The sequence below is a fragment of the Buceros rhinoceros genome, unplaced genomic scaffold (assembly GCF_000710305.1).
Source record: "Buceros rhinoceros silvestris isolate BGI_N320 unplaced genomic scaffold, ASM71030v1 scaffold8533, whole genome shotgun sequence".
NCBI lineage: Eukaryota > Metazoa > Chordata > Aves > Bucerotiformes > Bucerotidae > Buceros > Buceros rhinoceros.
In genome coordinates this window covers 21,415-44,549 of record NW_010403011.1, presented here as the reverse complement: position 1 = coordinate 44,549, position 23,135 = coordinate 21,415, and the positions used below count along the sequence as shown (strand labels likewise).

The 23,135-nt window shown below is 38.4% G+C and overlaps 1 protein-coding gene across 1 annotated transcript in view; it reads left to right on the top strand.

Annotated features, from left to right (window-relative positions):
- Window positions 1–23,135, top strand: part of LOC104490538 (dnaJ homolog subfamily C member 1-like) — a gene marked incomplete at its 5' end in the record, with an annotated part of 54,200 nt that overhangs the window by 23,267 nt on the left and 7,798 nt on the right. Inside the window, 1 exon segment of the mRNA XM_010132836.1 lies at window positions 5,023–5,189. Coding sequence (XP_010131138.1) covers window positions 5,023–5,189 — 167 coding nt within the window.

Sequence of the window (23,135 nt, the reverse complement as noted above, 5' to 3'; positions counted from 1 at the left end):
CCTGCTTAGTAATGATTTGCTGACAGGCAGGTTCAGAGAAAATTAATTCATATAATGCATGCTTTTTTGGTTGGTGTGGGTGTGAATGTTCTGATCGATTAATTGTTACCTCTGAAGCCTAATTATGGCAAACTGAGTATCATCCATTTCACTGATTGTTTTGGCAGGCCTGCTGAAAGGATTTTGAACTTCCATGCTTATGTGCTTTTCCCAGTTGTTTCAATTAGGCTATGTGATGCTTCTCCCTACAAAACTTCTTTCAGATTTTATGGAAAATGTGCCACTAATATAGTGTTATGAGGCTTTTTTGAAAGAGGCATGTGTGCTTCATTATATGTTTGTTGGAAGGCAAATTAACTCTCAAATATTGGAGGTTTATTTCTAGCCCTTTCATATTATAGGGATAGGTGTTGGGGTGGCAGGGGTGGGGATAAAAAGCTCTGGGAAGGGTAGATACAGCTTATGAGAAGTTTTTCGTAGTTGAGAGTGTATTCACCAGTGAGCATATTTTTAGTGAGTTTGTTGAAAAATTAAAGTAGCCTCTAGGTCTCAGTACAGCAGATGTAAATATCTGTCTCTAACTCATGATGCATTCATATAATCCCATTGACTTTATGGTACAGAAATGTGTATTTTTTTAAACATGAGTATTTGCCCCATATTTGCATTAATATTGAATATAGTTTGCTCCATTTTTTTTTCAACAGACTGTCAAAACCTTAGTGTACTTTTTTTGCAGACTGCATGGTCTATCGTATTCTGACTGTTGCAGAACATGCAAGTGAATTTTTCCGTCGTGTTTTAAACCAATCTTAATGCTGTAGATACTTTGGTTGTCTTGCGTGGTTACATCAGTAAGTGAACAACATTGAAGGAAAAGGAGATCTCAGGGCAGTTTCTTACCGACTTTCCAAACAGATGTTTGCTGTCTACCTCTGTGTGTGTATTTCTTACTTATCAACACATGACATACCAGTCAGACTGTCCCTTTTCTATCTGTGATTTTCAAGATGTCACTGTTCGGGTTTTTTTTTTGACCATATTTTCCATGAATTCTCATTCATGCTTAAAAGTTAAAGCTTAGAAGCCTCACAGAGAGAAGGAGCTCCAGCTTGATGTGTCATACTTTCTTTGCAGAAGTTCAGTACTTGTTTTTTGTTTGGTTTGTTTCTTTCTATATGAAGCAGTTGTTCTTTCTATGAAAAATTCTCTGAATTCTTTACAATTACATTAACTGGCGGGCAAAATCACTATATACTTTTCTGAAAGCTTAAAGGTGGGGACCTCTGATATTTATTATGGAAAAAGCACCATGGTTTTATTACATGGCACTTGATCCAAAATGCTAGCTGGTTCCTTATCTTCTGAAAATGACAGCTGATATATCTTAAAGCAAATAACCATTAGCCAGATACTATTAATTCTGCCACTGATAAAATTAATGTAGGAACAAGGTGGAAGGACTAACGAGGAAGGTCAAAGTAACTGATTATGTGCAAGTAATTAATCAGACTTCAAAATCTTGATGACACCATAAACTAATAAAATGTATAGCCAGTACTGGAATAGTATTGGAGGCTTTCAGAAACATAAAGTACTGTACTTTTAAGAGAGTTAGGTGTTACCTGTTAAAGTCTAGGGATCCCAGGGATGGATATGTTTATATGCTGTTCAGACACTTTTTTTAACTCTTAAGTTGTTAAAGGCACCATCAAATTTAGTCTTCTGGTAAAGAACTTGATAGTTCTAAAGGCAGATAATACTCATAAAAAATTCATATCCTTACAGGGTGAATTCAGCAAATGATAAAACAGAATTTCTGTTACAGAAAGACTAGACTTTGTAAGAGTCATAAATCGTGTAAAACACTGACCATTTTACATTGGAGTAGTTTCCATAGTGCTTACGATCTTGGATTATACATTTACTTTCTGCTATAGCTTTTTCCCTTCTATTTAATAAACTAGAAAAGTTATTATGCTGTAATTTGGCAATTAAAGTACAGAATTATTCCCCAAAATAGTAGTGAGAGTAAGCTATTCATTTACCCTGTTGAGCTTGAAGTCAGGCTTTAGTTTCACCAAGACTGTTGCTCTCCACTGCATTTAGTTGTATGAGCAGCAGTAACCGGTCATAGTTAAAGGTCTGCTGGATGTCGATGCCCGCATAGGGTGGTAGTGGTCTGATGGCATCTCCGGTGGACAGCGAGTAGGCTGTGACAAAGCTGAGAAGAACCTTCAAAATCTTATTCTTTATGTTTTTCCTACATTTCAGTTAGGTTTTGACATAACAATATTAGAACAATATTTGAGACTGGAAGAGAAAAAACGCATTTTAAAAGCCTGTTCTGTTGTAGTGGATGGCTACATAGTCTAAACCCAGCACCATTAGAAGATGACACTGAGTATTAAGGGAACGTTTGTGTTTCAAAACTGAATCACAGCTGTGGTTGTTGCTACTGTCAGCACTATCAAACACATCCTTGCTTTAGGTCGTGGTGGTGACACAGCATCAGCTTCCTGTCTGTCTGTGAAGCCTTAGCAGATATAGGATTTAGCTGTCTAGGCAACTACTCTTTGGAAAACCTGATTCTTATTCTTTTCAGGGGAGAGCACCAGGTCAGGTCAGAAGTGTCTTTTGGGCTGCCAGTCAAAATGCTGATAATGAAAAGATGACATGGAGAGAGGTTTTCTTCCTGGCTGTCTGCTGTGGACTTCTGTTTGGGTGAAATCATTTCAATGATCCGTTTACTTGCTCCATCTTCACCTGAGAGAACAACAGTGCTTGGCTTCCATGTTGAGGTTTCGTAGCGCGTGCATAACTTCCTCTATATAAAATCCATTATTAACCCACTTGTATGTGCTTTTGTGTTCTAACAAGTGGCCTTTGAAAATTCTGGACTACTTCTAAAACTACAGAAAGAGCCTAGATGACCTATTTGCAGACTAGGCTCTTCGTTTTTAAATGTTAGTTAGATGCATTCAGGCTTTAACTGCATTATTTTGAGAGGGAGGTGTAACTGCCTCACTGTGTCTCCACTGTTAAGTAATTTCAACTGAACGAGCGCTGTGTCATTATTATTTTGCAGGATTAAAATACAGTAGTGGAAATTTTCATTTAAGGTAACTTCCTAGAATATTTTTGCCAGTATATGTTTGCGCTAAGTATCTGGTGAAGCCATTGTTACTTATCCTTGCAAATCTTAACTCTGATACCAGAAGCTATTACATATGGCAAACTTTGGAGAAAAATGAGTTAATGGTTAGTATCTGTGATTTGATTATAAAAATTACCTTTTGAAATAGACAAAGAGAATTTTGCACCAGTATTATCTTTAATAACATCTGAACGATGGGATAAATGCTGGTTAACACTTTAATTTTGTTTTTTGAGTTTATGTAATTTCATATATATTCATATACATGAATATATAGGATAGAAGAATGCTAAAAAAAAATCCAAATACAAGTTTTTAGTATTTCATTTATTGAGAGTAATTAGACAATTAAGAGCAAAGTTAGATTTTTCACAAAAACAGATCTCTGAACAACATACATTTAAAAGTTTCAAAGACCATTAGTCATTCTGTTAACTTTAAAGTTCTGTATGAATTTCTTGTTCTTTTTGGACTTGTGAAAGTTGCCAAGAAACAGTTCTCTCTCCATTTATTTGTTTTCTTAAACATTCAGTTCCTAGGAGCTTGTCGAGTCTGTGGAGTCTTTTCACTGTGCTGTTCCTGCACAGGTTCTGTTAGAAAAAGGACTTCTGCATCAATTTGCAGGGAACAGTCTTCTGTCCTCTTTAAGAATTTTTTAAAAAGGTTTTCATGAAAAACAGACACTTCTCCTGTGATGCTCAGAAGTGTATTAGGGCATGGTTGCAAAGGCAGGTAGGCTGACCTAATGGCCCACTGTTGCTGAGAAGTGTGGTTCTGCCCACCACCTTTAAATGACTTGGATGTTTTTCTCTTCTTTTGAGTGTAAAGGAGTAATTTTCTGTGGATTAGTGAATTGAATTAGTTTGCTAAGTGGTTGGATGACTCTCGGAGCACATAAGCACACAGTGGCAAGTGGAAAGGTGGAGGCAGAATAGGACTTTCCTCTTTTGGCTGCAGCTAGCTGTTAGAACAGCTTTTTTGGTTTAATAGCATCATAAGGAGCATCCAGTTATTGTGAATACAGGATGTTTTTTGAAACAATGAGGTAAAAACAAGAGTCCCACTTGATGTACCTGAGGTTTGAGGATGCTTTCTGAGTGTTCAAGCTTCTTTTTCCGATCCTCATCCTCTTTCCTAAAGTCTTGGCAATTTTCAATCAATAGTAAATCTTTCTTTTGTAATCGTCCTGTATAGCAGATATGTTTTCAGTTGCCGGGATTTAGGTGTGATTGTTGTTGTCCCCTTTTCCTGTCCCTAAGATTGCTGCTCCCATTTAATTGCATTTGAAGGACAGAGAGAGCAGAAAACTTACCAGTTCAAGAAATAAGGTCCAACATTTAAATCTTCCTAAACGTGTGAGTGCTGCAACAGAGCTTTTTGTAGTTACAGAAATCTGAGAACAGATCAGCTACCTATTGACTTGGAAGCTTGTACTCAGCACAGCTGACCATAAAGTAATACAAAATTGTCTAAAACTCACCTTTCAACCTCTGCCAGCTTCTTTGAAGCTAGCTGGACTTTCAGAATCCTTTAACGGCTCTCTATGCTTTTGCCTTACTAATCTCAATTGCCAGGTCATAGAGCAATGACAAGAGCTAACTGTGATTTCGAGGGGCTCCTTGTTTGGCCCTTTAAGCCATACTTCAGATGGAGGAGGGCTTAAGTGAGTGCATTGCTATTTACTTTTAATAAAAATAAAATTACTATGCAAAACTCTTAATTCCCTTTTTAACAAATTGAAACCTCTTACTCAGTGGAAATTTAATATAGCATTAAGAGTTGAGGAGCTAAGCCTGCTTCTGAATTATACTTCTCTGCAATAATAGTAGCATTACTTTTTCTTTTTCTTTTTTACTTTTTTATAGAGGAGAAGAAGCTTAAAGTCAAGAAACCAAAATCGGAATTCCCTGTATACCCAGTTCTGGAGTTAAGTACGTATATACCATCATATGATCATGGAGCTTCAATTGAAGAGATTGAGGAACAGATGGATGATTGGTTGGGAGGCAAGAACAGAACACAAAAAAAGAAGGTAAGTTAAAAGTCTTTCATGTTGTTATATGTTTTAAATGTTGATTCATTTGCTTGCCTCTTAAGAAAATGGAATATTTCATGTATACAGTATTCATATACCGTTGAAGTCTAAGTATTAATTATCAAGCAGAGACGTAATGGAAGATACTATGTCAATGTTCAATGTAATTTGTGTAGTGATACTGGAAATGATGTTATAATGGGATGTTGTTGATTAAAATATATGAAAGCTCTCTGTGGTTTCTAAAATGCTATTCTTGTTCACTAGAAATTAGTAGAATGTAATGCTGTCAAGTTTTGAGGCTTGGTTCTTTTTCTCAATTGCAGTTACTAACAGTTTGTTTGCAAGAATAGATTCTCTATTAAAAAAAAGGGGGTAAAAAGAAAGAAGAAACCACTTCTTAATATCCAGGTGTAGTATCTTTCGATTATGGAACTGCTTACGTATTTTGTGCATTTCATCTGACTTATGGAAAAGTCCTAACAATTGAACTTAGGCCTATCGTTAAGGTTCTTTCTACTTGGTGGCAGTTAGTGTAATTATCTTTTAGTAAATTTTATTGGAACATACTGACTTGAAAATGTGTAGTTTTCATCTTAGAACTGAGATATGCAGAAGAAACGTTGTAAATTGGTCTCCAGGCTTGAAAATATGCCTTGCTTGGAAGACTGAGAAGAATGGTGTGTTCAGAGTTCGGGTAACACATTGAGTTCAGCATCAAAATAGTGACAGAAGTCCCTGCTGTCATTTGATTCCTCCGTGCTGCAGATTTGCTTGTTCCTTAGTTCTTTTCAAGCCTGTGAAAAATACTCCCTCCCATTGCTAGCCAGACCTAAAACTTTTTCCTAAAATAATATAAATTTTGCGTACCTTGTTTAATCATCTACCACTATTGGATTCCTAAGCTTCAGACTTGCCAGTTGTCAATTTTGTCTTGCTGTTACTTTTATCTTTGTGTATTATTTAGTACATCTGCATTACATTTACTTTCGTATTTCTGTAACAAGTCCATTCTGCAAATGTTGTTAGCCTTTAACTTCTGTGTAAGGGATTGACACTGGATCCTTAAACACTGAAGCATATTTTCATACACTTAAAGGAAGAACTGGGGTCCTGAATTCTGTGGATGAGTTGCCTGGGCGTTAAGAGCATATGTACAGTCATTGCTTTGTATATCTGAACTCAAGAAGTGCCCCCAGTCCAAGGTTGGATTCCTGTTAGTTTCATCTCTGTGAACCTGCTTTGCTTATGAGGCTGTGTGAGCAAATGATTAAGGAGAAAAGATGTCTGTCTGTTTACAGTAGCTTGGGTTGTGTGCTTGACTATCTAGATCTCCAAATTCGCCTTCCCATCTGATGGAAATTAAGTCTTTTTTTGGATTTCTGTAGAAATGAAGAAATTGAGTAAGACTTGGCCTATTCCATCTATAATTTTGCACCTCCTACAGAGTATATAGAAGTTGTGTCTTCAGAGACACTGCTAAGAGAACAAGTTGTAGGCATATCCTTTCAGAAAAAAGCATCACAGAAATGGTAACATGTTAAAGAACTGTTATTAGAAGGTAAGTAACTTGTTTTTCTGTGCTTACACCTGGACTTTCAGTATGACGTCTCATCGCTTTGATTCATGAGTTTATTTTTTGAATTATATTCTGTTACAATTTGGGTTAACGTTTTAGGAAGAAGGAGGGAATTTGCAGGTTTAATGTCTGGGTAAAGAGTTTGATCTGAACAAACTGTGATGAGGTGTGCTTCCTTTTCTTGACAGCTAATATGTTCCCACAACACAGCATTGACATCTAATACAGTAGTGGGGAGAAACAGGCTCATGAACTACAGAGAAATGGAGAATGACCGTTACAGGCTCTAGCCTGTAGGAGCCATTTGTATGTCAATATGAGAATGCCTGTGTCATATGATTTGTAATAAACTCACTGGGAAAATGGACTAGTGTTTTGGAAGTGCTTTTGCAGAGTGCCCAGTTTGATAAAAAATTACACGGTGTTCAGTTGTTAGGTTGAAGTCAGTCCCTGTGATTAGTTTGTGTTTGTTTGTTTTATACAATGATATTTGAATGCTTAGGTCCCTTTCACTTCGGAGTGGTTTGTTTTTTTGGTTTTTTTTTTTTTTTGAAAGCTAGTTTAATGGCTCGTGGGCTACAGTCGTATCAGCTGTTTACTAATGTTTTTTACATTTTGGAAGAGTACATTTGTGCTCTTTGGAAGAGTGAACTTAGAATTCTGAGGTTATTAATTTAGATGCATCAAAGCTGTATTAAAGAAAAATTCAGATTTTTATTGTTCCATCTGCAACAGGAATCTGAGTATTTTTCTGACATGAATCTAGGAGGTAGCATTATTATAGTCTAGTTAGCTCTGTAAAGTAGATTTGCCAACATGAGGAGATAATGGCTTTCAGAAGTATCTGACTCACCATTGTTTCATTAAGGTTACGTAAGAGGTCTACATTATATTTGTAGAGCAAGAGTGTGGTTTTGACACTGCAGAAAAGTAAAATGACAGTTTTTTCATAAGTATTACTAATTATTGGCTATAACTAAAATTCTGTATTATGTAAAGAAAAAAGGGTATTTATGTTTCTGTCTAGGATTTGATGGATTTTAAATTGATTGTTTCAGGGGCCAGTGTCCTGGGCTTCCAGAAACCCCCCTTTTGTTTAGTTGCCTAGAAAGACATAGATTTTTGCTGATCTTTTCGGTATGTCTGGTAAATCAGGAGGTACAGAAATAAAGTGTAACTTGACAAAAGTTGGGATACTGTATCTGAGTAGAAAAAAAGATGGATGTTGATGTAAAGAAATGTCAAGAAGAAATGGGCAGAGAAGCTAAGATTAATCCTGAGGATACTTTTGGAATAGAGTGATGGAATAGTTTGGTTTGGTAAGGACCTTCAAAGGTCATGTGGACTAATCCCTCTGCAGTGAGCAGGGATGTCTTCAACTAGATCAGGTTGCCCAAAGCCCTGTCCAGCCTGACCTTGAATCTCTCCAGGGATGGGGCATCTGATACGTCTTGGGCAACCTGTTCCCATGTTTCACCACCTTCGTTTAAAAAAGTTTCTTCCTTATGCCTAGTCTAAATCTCTAGGCATTCCCTCTTCTAATTTAAAACCATTACCCCTTGTCCTATCACAACAGGCCCTACTAAATATTGTCTTTCTTATAGCCCCCCCTTTAAGTACTGAAAGGCCACAATAGGATCTCCTGGGAGTCTTCTCTTCTCCAGGCTGAACAACCCTGACTCTCTCAGCCTGTCCTCATAGGAGAGGTGTTCCATTTTTGTGGCTTCGTCTGGAACTGCTCCAACAGGACACTCCTAGGCTGAGGATTCCAGAGCTGGACACAGTACTCCAAGTGGGGTCTCACCAGAGTGAAGCAGAGAATCACCTCCCTTGACCGGCTGGGCACGCTTCTTTTGATGCAGCCCTGGATATGGTTGGCCTTCAAATAACATGAATAATTTGCTTCAGTGTGTATTGAAAATTATATTGAAAGGAAAGGCTGATGAATATTGCTTGGAAATGAGAATTGCTATCTTTAATGGGAAAGTAAAGTTTCAATCTCAAATTCAGAAGACTTTGTAGGCTAATCTTCACCCCAAAATTCCTATAAAGTATCATCTTTACTGAAGAGCAGACATTGTTCTTTTAAGGAAAAAGTATATATGCAACTGTCACCTTATTAAGTGACCTAACTGTCACTTCGAAATTAAATACCTGCAGTGTAAAAGTACATGGAAAATAATATAAGATGCAATTTGGAGTACCAGTGTGTGTTTTGGATTGGTCTACTAATTTTAATTGCTAGATGCTTAGAAATGTTTGTGTTTTTTGTCTGGTGTAGAAGCTATTAATATGCTGTCGATTACTGTTTCCATAGGATTTAAGTATTGAAGTAGATAAGGAACAGGCTCTAGAGAAGAAAACAGCTTCCTTCTTAGGCAAGGTAAAATGATCTACCCAGGGATGTAGAAAGAGGGGTGTTTTCTGGTGTTTTCATATGGTTACATAGCCAGCTGAAAAAGTGCTTATAGTGTAGTGAAGTTATTCTTCTGTCTTAGTTTGAGAACACAGTAAGTTTATGTCTCTAGAGGGCTTGTCTCGCTATGTTCTTACTCTCTCCTTAGAGCTGAATATTAGGAGAAAGTGAGAGATTGGGAGATGTTCAGGTAACATTCAGTATTACAGAACTAAGAGGTAATTCTACATTTCTCTGCAGCGGTGGTCATCCACCTTTAGGACATTTTGTATAGTATTGATTGCTGCATTTTTCAGAAAGAAAGGAAAATTAACAGAAAGAATAGATCAGCAATAAAAAGAAATGTAGAAAATCACATTTATGAGGAGAGGTTAAATAAATGGAGTTTTAAACCAGAAGACAAAAGTTGTTGGGGAGTAACTGGATGCATCATTTTTTCAGTCCATTCTGGACTGTTTTAGGTAAAATTATAATCATTTGTCATTACTTACTACCTTCCATAAAACTGGACAGAAAGAAATAGTGAATGTAATTTGTAGCCAGAATGTTCAAATTCAGATTTAGGAACACTTGTAGGGGGACACGCATAACTAGAGCATGTTGCCTAGACCATTTATGAAACTTTTCTTTGACAATTTATCCTGTTCTTAAACTCCATCTGTTGAAAATAGCGTGAGCAGACCCAACTGTATTTGAGAGCGTGGAAATGAAATAGTGAGACTCTTGAGGGTTTCTTCTGTATGGGAAATCATATATTTACCTAGCACTAAATGACACATAGCACTGTTTTCAGCATTCGTGCAAACTGCATACGACTGCAAAGCCGAGAGGAAATACTAGAAGCTCATTCTCATGCTGATAAGGTACTTCAAGGAAAAAGTTTATTTCCAAAATTTTGTTGTATCACTGAATGTTTGTACTCACAGATTAGATCTCCTTTCAGGTTGATAAGAAGAGATAAGTGGCTTGAGCTTTGGGTTTTTTCCTTATCCATCACCAGAAATTGACTGGATAGTGTTCTGTGAATGCTGGTTAGGAATTAAGGGAAATTTAGAGGGAATGTTACCATGGACTTCTTTCTAGGTCGCATTATTTTGTGGCCTGCATATGGTGTTAAGCCACTATTGCATTACTTTGTAGCTACTGAGCCTTTTACTTTCCTGTTGGGCAACCTATTATGTGGAGCTGGAAGAAAAAAGAGTGACTTGTTAGAGGACGTGTTTTGTTACATCTGATCTTGTTCTGCCGTTTCTGCAAATATTCATGCAACAGTGTTTGTTTTTACCATTTCTGAAATCATTCTACAGATGAATCAATGTCAAGCAATTTCTCTCCCAGTAGGTTTTCTCTCATATTCTTTATTCTGGTTTGATTTTGCATTATTTGTAACACGTATTGTTTTCATGAGAGTTCATTGTTTATATGAATAATGTTGTTGCATGAAAATCTTGGCCCTTGAGAAATCAGTGGGAGATTATTAGTTGTCTTCAAAAGGAACCAGGATTATAATTCCTTTTGGTTTACAGATTCCTTGTCATATCCCCCTGGAATCTCCTCTTCATTCCATATCATTATTTGACTCATTCCTCTTGGAAGATAGAGTTCCAAGCTCTATCTCAATGAGGGGTGGATACTTTTGACCTTTTGATATTTGCTTGCTCTGTAAAGGGGAGAAAGACAGCACAAGATCCCTTCCAGGTGGACCAGCTGTATGGATAGAAAATCATGTTTCTCATTATTTTTGTTTTTCATGTCATCCTGTGGCACTTCTTGGCATTTATGTGGTTTTGATATTGCAGGAGATCCTGGCTTGATTTTACTAAAGCGAGAGTAGTAAAAACTGTTTTTGTGCACAGAGTTTGGGAAGCTTAGATAATGATCTCCTGCATTTGCTACACTTTACTTTTTACCCCTAAGTTAAGATTATTGTAAATGACATGAAACAGAACTATACATAAGCATTGTTTTTACATAATTTATCAGTAGATGCTGGAAACATAGTAGTTACTATTTTTTCTAATTATTGAACTGTAGGCTGTGGTCATCTTTATTGGTTAAAATGCAGTTGGTGTTTTTATTTTTCTCAGCTTGGGCCATCAAAACACTGTTTCATGGATAGAATAATAACAGAATGAGCATTTTAATCATGAAGGTTTTGTTTGAAAGCTGGCTGTGGAACAACAGTGTAAAATAATTTTAAACATGCAAAACTTAATTTTAAATGTGCAAAGGAGGTCTCTCTGCTTTATAACATTGAAAGGCAAAATGCAATACAAACGCCTTATTATTATTGTTAGTTTAAAAAGTGTAGTTTTGACAATTAAATTTTAGTCATCTTGTAATCTTGCACATTTCCTAATTGCCAGCTAGCCCGCCACCTGCTCTCTTCTGCCTTGAATCTTCCCACATCTGTGCTGCTTTGAAATCGGAGTATGCTTTTTCTTTAGTAGCAAATAACATGGTTCTTGTTCTAATCAGACATCATATGACAGATTACCTGAATACAGTTTCCAGGCTTTTAAAAAATGTTAATTCCTTAATCAAGTAGTTTGTATCTTAGCAGGATTAAGGTGCTGTGTAAACCAGATGTTCTAATGAATTGGTCTTTGAGGGGAAGAGTTATTCTGTTTTAGTGTGCTACCTGAGGTCATCCAGTTTTGAAATAACTTAATTTTCTTGGCAATGGAACAAATATGGTATCTGAAAAGTGTGTCTACATTCTAAATTTATTTTATTCCTGGGACGGGTACAAGTAAGCAACTAGCAGTCCAAGATTTCTCAACCCTCACCCACAGGTTTTGCTGTAGGTCAAGAAATTAAATCACTCTGTGTGCCCACTGAATTTAAGGCTCTGTATTGAGACTGCCAGCAACCATACCTGTTAGTGTCAGTTATGAAGCTGTTCACTAGGAGCTAATCTAAGCTCATAATACATTTTAACCTAAGCTCCAAACTCTCATCAAATGGCGATGACTTTGAGTCATTATTGATCTGGGCCGTATTGAATTTAGTAACCCTGGGGTGAAAAATCTCAGTATTCTATTAAAAACTCTTAAGCAGTGTAGTGTCATTGAAAAGATACTTCTTAAAAATAACAGCCCAAAATCTGCCTTATTAAGTCACAAGAATCTAGGCTTTCCCGTGGTTTATTATGCTTTGTGTTCCTGAAAATGTTTCGGACTCAGCCTGAGTAGAATCTTGCGTTTTTCATTTTAAAATAATGCTAAAGTTTATGTCCTATAGGTAATTCCTGCAGTTATCGTACTTACGTTAAAGTTACTAGCATTAAGGAAAAATCTACTTTTGTCCTATGCACAGAGGTGTTTAAGTCTACCTATGTAATATACTCAGGCTCCTGCCTGAGGTCAGTGAACAGGTACACAACAATGTATACATGTTTATTCTGTGCAGCAGAGTGATATTGATAAAATACTGATGATAATAGTTACGACAGTGAGTGTGGGGAGGACACCTTTTTGTTACATACTGTGTTTGAGAAGTAGAGAATAGGACTTGATTTACCAAAACAGTAGATGGACACCTTGGTTATTACCTTGGTTATTCTAAAACATTTGTCTAATTTTTTGTCCCATGCATACAAATTAGTGATTCTGTTCCTCTTCCTCTTTGCTAGCCACCAAGTCAGTCAGCCCTGTCAAACCTGATCTGTAATGTTTCCAGGAATGGGGCTTCTACCACCTTTCCGGGCAACCTGTTTCACCACTCTCACAATAAAAATTTCTTCCTTCTATGTAGTCTAAATCTCACATCTTTTACCCTTTGTCCTGTTTCCACAGGCCTTACTAAAACGACTGGCCCTATCTTTCTTAGATCCCCTTTATGGCCACAATGAGGTCTCCCCGGAGCCTTCTCTTCTCCAAGCTGAATAATCCCAACTATCTCAGCCTGTCCTCAGAGCAGAAGTGATCAGTTCCAGCGATCAGTTTTGTGGCCTCCTGTGGACCTACTCCAGTGGGTCCATGTCTTTTCTTTCCTGAGGGTTCCAGAGCTGGACGCAGTACTCCACGTGGGGTCTCACCAGAGTAGAGCAGCAGAATCACCAACCTTGACCTGCTGGCCATACTTCTTTTGATGAAGCCCAGGATATATTGTTGGCCTTCCAGGTTGTGAGCACGCAACCTGGTTGTTGGCTTATGTCCCGATCTTCATCCACCAGTACCCCTAAGTCCTTTTCTATAGGGCTACTTTCAGTCTTGTCACCCCCCAGCCTGTAGTCTTCATTGGCACTGGTTTTGTCTTCCTCTCAGCCTAGGACAGATGTATAAAAACATCCAAGGCAACTGCTCGGATTTAGCCCAGTTGGGGTTACGGGTGGTGGAAATCCTAATTTTCCTTGGCTGTGCTCCCTCCCCGTCACTTCCCAAAACAAAGTCACTCCTGTCTCAACTACTACAGGAAGAGTAGAGAAACAGAAGAGGAGGCTATAGTTGCTCATATAAGGGGTAGATGCTGGAGAAAGATGTGAAAACTGGTTAATCGCTGTGACCTTGCCTGACTTCCTCCTGCTCATCCAACAGAAGGGAGAGGGAGATGTCCAGCATTGAGGCATTATATCCTTGTAACCTTGCCAGTAAATGAGAGGCAAGGACGATAAATATCCCTGAAATGGGATTTTCATCACATCCACAAATTAGGGATCAGAAAGAATTTGTGCTTTGACACCAACTTCTGCAGCGCGTTTCACTGATGCTCTTTTTGGCTTTTCAGTGTAAATTTGAAAAGTGTAGACTGTTGCAAACTCTTGATACGAGTTTAGCTATCTTTAAATTGGAGAATGAAATTAGCTTCAAATCTAGTTTTAATTTATAAATGTAAATAAATATTGATGCTTCTATATCTATTTTTCCAGACAAACTGATTAAAATCTGGCTAGATTGAGCATCTTACCTTCTTTCACAGTGCTGGTGCTTTCCTTCTCTTCCCGAGGCCATGACTATAGTGGGGTTTGTTCAAATTTATATATAGAAATTGCCCAGAAATTAATCTAGGGTAAACTGCAGCGACTAAAAGAAACTGAACAGTGTTGGGAATGTTTAGCTTGTTTTCTCAGTGAAGATAAGTAGGTAATCCTGCCTTGCCAAGGAATGATTTAATAATATCGACATAAGCTTTTTGCCACTTAGGAATTTTCAGAGAATCTCTATTTATTAGCCATTCTCTAAATAGTTTTTGACAGGAAGGATACAGTCTTGGAAATAGCACCTTGAAAACCTCAGTTCAGCACACTTGAGTGTCCAATTGCATTCCATTTAAATGAGTGTTGTGTATGTATTTGAAGTCATAGTTGTACTAGGTTTGAAGACGAACTGAAAGTTGAGTTGTACTCTGTCCAAAATGAACTCAGAACTGTCTAAGGCCAAGCTCATCAGCAGTGGTGGTAGCACCTCTGAGATAATGTATTTAAGAAGGAGGGTGTGTGTGCAGCAGGGAAACGAGCCAGAGAGAGGAGTGAGAATAGGTGAAAGCAACAACTCTGCAAGGTCAGTGAAGAAGGAGGGGGAGGAGGTGCTTCAGGTGCCAGAATAGTTTCCCCTGTAGCCTGTGGTAAAGACGGTGGGGAGACAGGCTGTCCCCAGGCAGCTCATGTAGGTCCACAGCGGAGCGGATATCCACCTGCAGCCTGTGAGAAGTCCGCACTGGAGCAGGGTCCTGGTAGGACCTGTGTACTGATGGAGAGAGAGGAGCCCATGCTGGAGCAGGGCTTGCGACCCTGCAGTGGACCCGTGCTGGAACAGTCTGTTCCCGAAGGACTGCACCCCGTGTAGAGGACCCACACTAGAGCAGTTCATGAAGAACTGTAGCCCATGGGAAGGAGCCATGTTGCAGAAGTTCATGGGGAACCGCAGCTTGTGGGAAGGACTCACATTAGAACAGTTTGTGGAGAGATGTCTCTCATGGGAGGGACCCCACACTGGAGCAGGGGGAGAGTGTGAGAAGTCCCTCCCCTGAGGAAGAAGGAGCAGCAGAGAAGACATGTGACAAACTGATTGCAACCTCCATTCCCTGTCCCCCCTTGCAACTGGTGGGTAGGAGGTAGAGAACTCAGGAGTAAAGTTAATTCCAGGAAGAAAGGAGAGGTGGGAGGAAGGTGCTTTTAAGCTTTGATTTTATTTCTCCTTACTGTACTCTGATTTGATTGGTAATACATTAAATTTATTTTCCACAAGTCAAGTCTGTTTTGCCCATGACGGTAATTGGTGAATGATCTCCCCAACCTTACCTTGGCCTGCAAATCTTCTGTTATGTTTTCTCTCCCCATCCAGCTGAGAAGGGGACTGGTAGAGCGGCTTTGGGCACTTGTTGTCCAGCCAGAGTCAACCCACTTCATTAAGTACACTTTAAACTGGGATACAAATTACTGAGCCTGAACCAGTCTTTATAAAATGTTACTGAATAATATATTACTTACCCAAACCTGCAAAAGAGGAGAGCACTCTTAATGATGTCGCAATAAATAGTACCTTGCAGTTGAGGTTGTTATATGGGTGATGGCACTTCCCCTAATTTCCAAAAGACAGAACTTCTTAAATAGAGTTACTATCCATCCTTGAGATGTAAATTGTGGAGGAGTGGAGGTGCTCCCATCGTTTGCAGTTGAGCACTGTTCTGTGAAAGGAAATTCTGTGTTCTGCTGCAGCCCTTGGACTTTCGCAAGTCAGCATGCATTTACTTACAAAAGTAGCAGATTTGATGTGTTGTAGAGCATTTTTTTACATAGACCTCCTTAGGGAACATCAGCATTCTGACCATCCAAAGTTCTCTTACTGGTGTTGTCTTTTTAATAATGAGAAACTGCGTGCCTGGATTTGATCTGTTGTTAAAACATATGCATGTGAACACAGGAAAAGTGATATTTCAATTTTTACTATTTACTAGGTGACACTTGTAATTCACGTGGAAAATTTGCATTGCAACAGCTCTATAAAGAAAATAACGTCAACAGAGAATGTAGGTAGTCAGTTTGTAATGTTGTGGGGGTGGGGGTCGTGGCGCACTAACTGGTCTCGCCTCGATATCTGCCAGTATCAGCAATATTTTGCTGCCTTGGCCTTTATTGCCCTTGTTTGGAAGGCTTGCCCAGTGACAGGAAAGGGAGGACAGTAAGAATAAGACTGCGATTAATGGTACGTTTTCCAATGGCCACAAATTACGGGAAGGAAAAGCTGTGCATATGAGAAAAGCGATGGTTACCTTTGATTTTTAATTAGCCAGATTTTGTGGTTATTTTGGGGAATTTGAAGGCAGATTCAATGTTTCTATGTTAAGTGGTTTAAGTAATGTTGTCCTTAGTTGTAATTACATTTATACTATTTAATGAAAATTAACAACTTTGAAATATTCGTTCCTTTTGGAAGTGCAGTGGCTTTAGGTTGCCATCACAGGTCTGTTTTATGAATTAAATGAAACTTCTTGGGTTCCACCACAGACCCATGTTATTACATACAATTTGGATTGTTGGAAAAGAGAACTGACAATTTGCTTTGGTATGGGCTGTGTTCATTACATTTTCCAGGCAGCCTCTTCAGGGTCCTAAACACACATTGTTTCTGATTCTAGCAAGCGGGGGACAATAGATTTTATTATTATTATTATTCCTTTCTCCCCCGCTTCATAGCCAAAATTCACAGCTGCCTTAAGACTGTTAGGTTGTAGGCTAGATACCATTCTCTATTTTTGTTCTCTACCAAAGACAACTTGTATATTGAAACCAAATTCCTAAGTTTTGATACACCGGTTAGTAGAATTCTAGCATCTTTTGACATCTTGTCCATTTTGAGAAGGGCACTGGATTTTTTCCTTTGGGTTTTAATGTACTGATAGACCTAACCTGATGAGCCATACTTAGTGTAGAAGAAATATTTTAATACCACTGGTGGTGATAATTGCTCTGTGACTGTACAGTATGTTTGTGCATTTTTGGGATGCAGAGTACCTCCTACATTTGAGTTAAAAATTAAAAGATCAGACTGTTCTGGTGAATAACTGATTACTGTCAGAGCAAGATAGAATTGACCATGGAAGAATTTAGTTGCATTTGATGTGGAAGGAAGACTGTTATTTACATTAACTGTGGTGATAAATACTTCTGATGGAGACTGTCAAAACTATATTATGAAGGCAAGGCACCAAAAATCCCCTGATTTTAGATAAGCTATTTAAGGTGAATGAAGGTAGGAGAAACAGGTTGCCAGCAACAGACTGAGGTAAAAAAAAAAACCAAAAAAACAAAACAAACCCAAATCCGAAAGTTATTGAGGTAAGATCTTTCTGTGATAAAGTGTGCCGGGAAGACAGACAAGCTGGACGAAGGACAGAAGAGGCAGAAGGGAACAGCACCATGAAGCAGTCAGTCAGCAGGATTAGCTGCGTAGTAGTGTTTGTTTATTGTGATGCAGTCTGGGAGATGGAGGATGGTTTAGTGTTTGGAATATTTTTTTAATTCCGTGTGTTATTATTTTTCAAAATACCTATAACATGTCATGTTGTACTGAACTGGATTAAAGAAGAGTATACAGCCCACTATAGAACACTGCAGTGCTGTTAAATATTTGACACTTGCTTAGTCTATTTAGTATTTCATGAGACAAATAAGAACCTTGCAAGGAAAAACACTCATGGCTAATAAAGACTAATCACATTCTTTAATGTATCTGCATGCCTTTGGGCTCATCTCCTCTAGTGAATTTAGCAGCATTGCTGAAGATTTTTAATGTATCGAGTAATCACAAAAAAGTTGCCACCCGCAGTCTGTTGAGGACTTACTATCCTATGCCTTATTTATCAAAGTTCATGAAAGTTACAAAATTATTTTCCTGACTAATTCAGTGATCAATGTACTCTAGCACATTTGCAATTTCATGTTCTTTATCAAAGAGAAATACTTCTCAAACTACATTTAAAAGACCAAAAAAGAGTGGTTGTTTGAGAGGGATTTAAATGAAAATCATTTATTCCCTTTCGTTGTGAATTTGTCTCCATAAATGTATCACAGGGCAAACCTAATTACCTGTTCAACCTGTAGTTGATTTGATCTGCGTGCCAGAGTGACCTACAGTGAAATTTACTGAAAAGCTTCTCACTTCTTTCTGTGTTAAAACAATTGCCATGAGGCAGTTAACAATTAAAAATTAAATGAGTTAACACTTTCTGCTAAGTGCTACCATTTATGTTGTAATATGCAATTTAAAACTACATTTTAATTTCTGTTCAATTACATTGACTTAAAGTAATTTTAGTGTTACTATTTATGAAATGTTTAATTGTGACATTTTTCCTCTTGCTTGCATGATGGAAAAATAGGTTTGATTTTGAGAATGCAGCAAGAAATAACTTCTTCCCTCCATGGTTTTCTGCAATGGAAAACAGAAAAAGACAAAATTTTCATGTTTTTGAAAAAAATCTACTTCATAGGCGGAATACTCCAGTTGCTTTATGGTAATGTAGGTAGTTACTTCAAGGATTCCTGCATGTTAATGGCTATAGGTTAAAGAAAGCTTTGTATTCAGCCTGGAATCAGCCTGGTAGAACCTGAAGTGTGAAAACATTAGTTGCAGAACAGTGACATTTTCCAGGTGTGTATTGCTAGTGACACCTGCTTCACTACTTTTTGGCTTTAACTCCTTTTATAAAAAAGAAGATGGTATTTGAGTTGTTGCATTGCAAATAAACTAGATAACGTATTTTTATGTTAATACCAGAGGGAACTTGCTATGGAAGAAGCTCCACATTGGAATGGATTACGATTTTCTCTTCCCCTCTGAACCACAGTCCCTCCATGTCCTTCTAGAGTGCTGAAAAACACTTTGTTTGAAGCACTCTAACTTCCAGCCTGGAATTAATGGTAAATTTACACTGGAGCGCCCATGTCCTGCTTCTGTGATGTGTTAGTTTGTTGTGTTTGTGTAACTGGGTCTAGGGCTGTGAACAGGATCAGAAAACCAGTCTGGACTAAGCAAAACAAAACCTGGCCTAAAAAGCATGTTTCTTTGGGGTTTTTTTATTTCTAAAGCTACATCCTCTCTGTCTCTGGAAGGACCTTATTTTTGTCCATTTGGCAGTATCATTTGCTTTTTTTGATCTCTGAAACAAGTTTATAGTCACCCTTCTACCAGTAAACCTGAGTCTTTTTATGTCACTTCCAGTTAATGAGCTGACTGCTTATGTATATATTGAAAGGATCATGTGCTTTATTTAACACCACCCCATTTGTGTTACCAGATTCAAAGCTCTTAGATATGCTGATCTTTGCCAAGAACCAGAATTTTAAAATACCTTTTTTTTTTTTTTCCTGGTATCTAATCCTGTTTCATGAAAATGTGTATCTAAGGGCAGGAATGAACCTTAAGACATCGAGTTGTTTCCTTCTTTCCTTCTGTTACCCAAGTTCAGGTATTGCAGACCTGTACCTTGATTGGAAGGTGAATATACCTCACTTTGTTGAGGACACAGCAGTTCCACTACAAAGAAGAGTTCTTAATATCTTTTAATTAGACCATTGCTAGAGAAGTTACCACAGCACAGTCTTTCAATTCCTGTGTCAACCTCATAGCTCCATGTTTTCCATACAGCAGTGTCAGCATGACTGGTGGATCTCATTAACAAAGAAGGAAGGTTATAATGTAAGGAAAAGCAGACTTCTTGTTCTGGGATTTTTTGAAGTTTGATGTGAGTGGCTTAGCCAGGAGAAGGATGGCAGTAAATGATGTGATGAGTATGTACTGAGAGATGTACTAGAGAACTGTAGCTCCTGAAGTGTCGTCCATTATGCCATAGGAAGGGTGACCTCTGGGGAAAAAAAAAACACCAACCTCAAATTTACTGGAAGTGCAACAGCAGATTATAGGAGGTTGTTCCTCCATGTGTATTTTGTGACTGCACAGAGAAGTTGCGGGATTTTAGATGCATTTCTACATTGATTTAGGTTTCCCTCCCTTCAAGCCATGTAGAATTTTAGGAAGTGTAACTCTGAAAAACTTTTAATCTTTGTTAATTATTTCCTAACTTACAAATTACTTCTACCTTCATGCAAATTCAACTGGTTTAGCAGGGCTTTGTGATTCAGGATACAAGTGTGTCCCTCTGAACATCAGGAAATACTTTTTTAATGAGTGGCAGAGCACTGGCACAGGTTGCCCAGGGAGGTTGTGGAGTCTCCATCCTTGGAGATAGATATTCAAAAGCTGTGTGGCTGTGGTCCTCAGCAACTGGCTCTAGGTGGTCCTGCTTGAGCAAAGTGTTGGACCAGATGACCTCCAGAGGTCCCTTCCAACCTCAACCATGATATAATTCCATACTGTTAAGTGGTATGCATTTACTCCTTGGCTTTAACTCTCTTCTCAAAGAATGCAAGTGTAATGTCAGTTTTAACTAACTAAAAGAAATTACTCTGAGAGAAACATCTTATTCATCAAATGTAAGTTGTGTCTTTCCTGATCAAGGAAAATTGAAATAGAAATTATTCTTCAAAACAACTCTCATTAAAGAAAGACGGGGGTAGGAAGTTCATTAGTTAATTTAGACTTCTGGTACTATTTGAGGACTATGTAAGGAGTAATTATTCTCTAAATGAGGACATTTGTCCTCTAATAACTTTGTTCTTGTTTTTTTGTCTTTTTCATATATGCTCATTTTACCTGTGTTTTAAAGAATCTTCATTTTTATCTGTGATCTCTTTGAGCCTTTGTGATCATGAAAGGGTTTTAATATTTTAGTGAAGGCAACCAAAACATGCTACCACTTAAGAGGTGACAATAACATCTTTAGAATGTAGAGATCTATGGAAGATTTTCTTTTTTTATAAGCTAGTCAAAAAAAGAAAAGATAGGAATAAATTTTTTAGAAGTGCCTAAACCACTGAGGAAGTAATGTTTGATTAGAGTTCAGTAACTTTTACCTAAAATTATCATCGATTAGTGTAGGAAATCCAACCAATTTTTTTCGTTGTATAAAAAAAACCCTATTATCTGGTTTATTTCTTGTGGAGGTAGATTTGCAGACTACTGTATTGCTAGCAGAGTTTTACTTTAATTCTGGTATATGTGCTGTTGTAGGCTACAACAGCAGTCGTAGATGCTGGTAATCTTCTTCTCCGTAGTTTTGAAGGCAGATCACCAACGAATTCTTCCTCAAATCTTCTCCTAAACATAAACCAAGATGTTCTTATCCGTTGCTTCATATTTCTTTGGTGGGTTTAGTGTGATTGGCTGTCAGGTGCCTGACCAGCCACTCTCTTACTTACTTTCCTCAACAGGACTGGAGGAGAAAATAAGGTGAGAAAGTTCATGGGTCGAGGTGAAGTCATGAAGATAAAGTAATCAGTTACTGTCACAGACAGAACAGACTTGACTTGGGGAAGACTTAATTTATTGCCAGTTAATGGATGATAAGAAACAAAGACAAAACCTAAAACGCCTTCTTCCTGTGCTCCCCTTGAAGCTGAAGGCTCAACTTTACTCCTTTCCCAATTCCTCTGCCTTCTCCCTGCTCCCAGTGGCGCAGAGGGGAATGGGCTATGGGGAGTTTGGTCAGTCTGTATCGGTTCCTCACTGGTGCTCCTTCCTTCTCATGGTTTGCCCTGCTCTAGCATAGGAGCTCCACAGTCTGCAGTCTCTTCAGGATAAACCTGCCCCAGGGTGGGTCCTTCATGAGGCATGGTTCCTCCAGGGTATAACCACCTGCTCCAGTGGGCAGTGCTCCACAGACTGCATCGTGGATATCTGCTCCAACAAGGTCTCCTCCACAGGCTGCTGGACAGTTTCTGCCCTCGCACCTGGAGCACCTCCTCCCTCTTCTCCTCTGACCTCGGTGTCCACAGGGCTGTTTCTCACACTTTTCCTAATTCCTCATACTGCTGTGCAGCATTTTGCCCTTTCTTAAATGTTTCCCCAGAGGTGCCACCAGCTTGGCTGACAGGCTCAGCTGTGTCCTGTAGTGGGTCCGTTGGTGCTGGTTTTGTTCAACATGGGGCAGCCCCTCACCTCCTTCCAGAGAGGCCACCCCTGCTTCCAAAATCTTGCCCACAGACACCTGATAAAAAATTCTCACCTCCCTGTCATATTTCTAAAATATTTTTACAACAAATTACTGAAGCGTTTTCTTTCTGTTGACCTCCCCCTGTTTCACCTTCCCCAGCTCTGTTGACAAGGAAATACTTTTATTGAAGTAATGTAGAGATATTTTTGAGATGCTTGTGTTCTGCAAAACCTGAAAATCACAGCTCAGCATTGCTTTCCTCTACAAATTTTTTAAGAAAAACTGTAGCACTTTCAAAAAAAAGTATTAAAAGCTGCTCTTGGCTCTGAGTTCTTGAAGTAGGAATAAATAACAGGCAGGAAAGTGGGGGAAAGATCAGCTCTGAATGGCTTTGTGTAATTTGGGAATTTACATGAAAAAAGGTGGAAAATAGACGTAAAATTTGTAGAAATTACTCAAGGGTTGGAAATGGTATCTACTGATTCTTGGAGAGTAACCTTTTAACATAGCAGGTGCCTTCATGGGAGAAAATACTTGTTATTAAAGGGCCTCTCAGTCTGGGAGGAAGACACAGAAAGGCCGATGGCTTGAAGTGAAAGCCGGAGACCTTGGAATGAATCAAGTGTAATTGCAATCATCTTGTGCGTATATAGTTAATCCATCAATGCTTCATTTTTAAGTCAGTGTTTGCCACCTTTTTCGTCAGATGGCTGATTACTAGTGTTTTTCGAGTATCTGCAACTTTCTGAATAGTCATAACTTAAAATTGTCTTACTGCTTCACGTAGCTGGCTCTTAACTTGATTTATATTTACTTCTCATTCTCCTCCCCTGCTTTTTGTCTGTCTGCTGGAACACACATTTTTCAGCTTATTGTAAGTCTAGGAATAACCTGGCGGTACCAAAGGTACCACCAAAGGTGGTGGGAGAATCTGTTGATCACTTGGGCTTCCTGC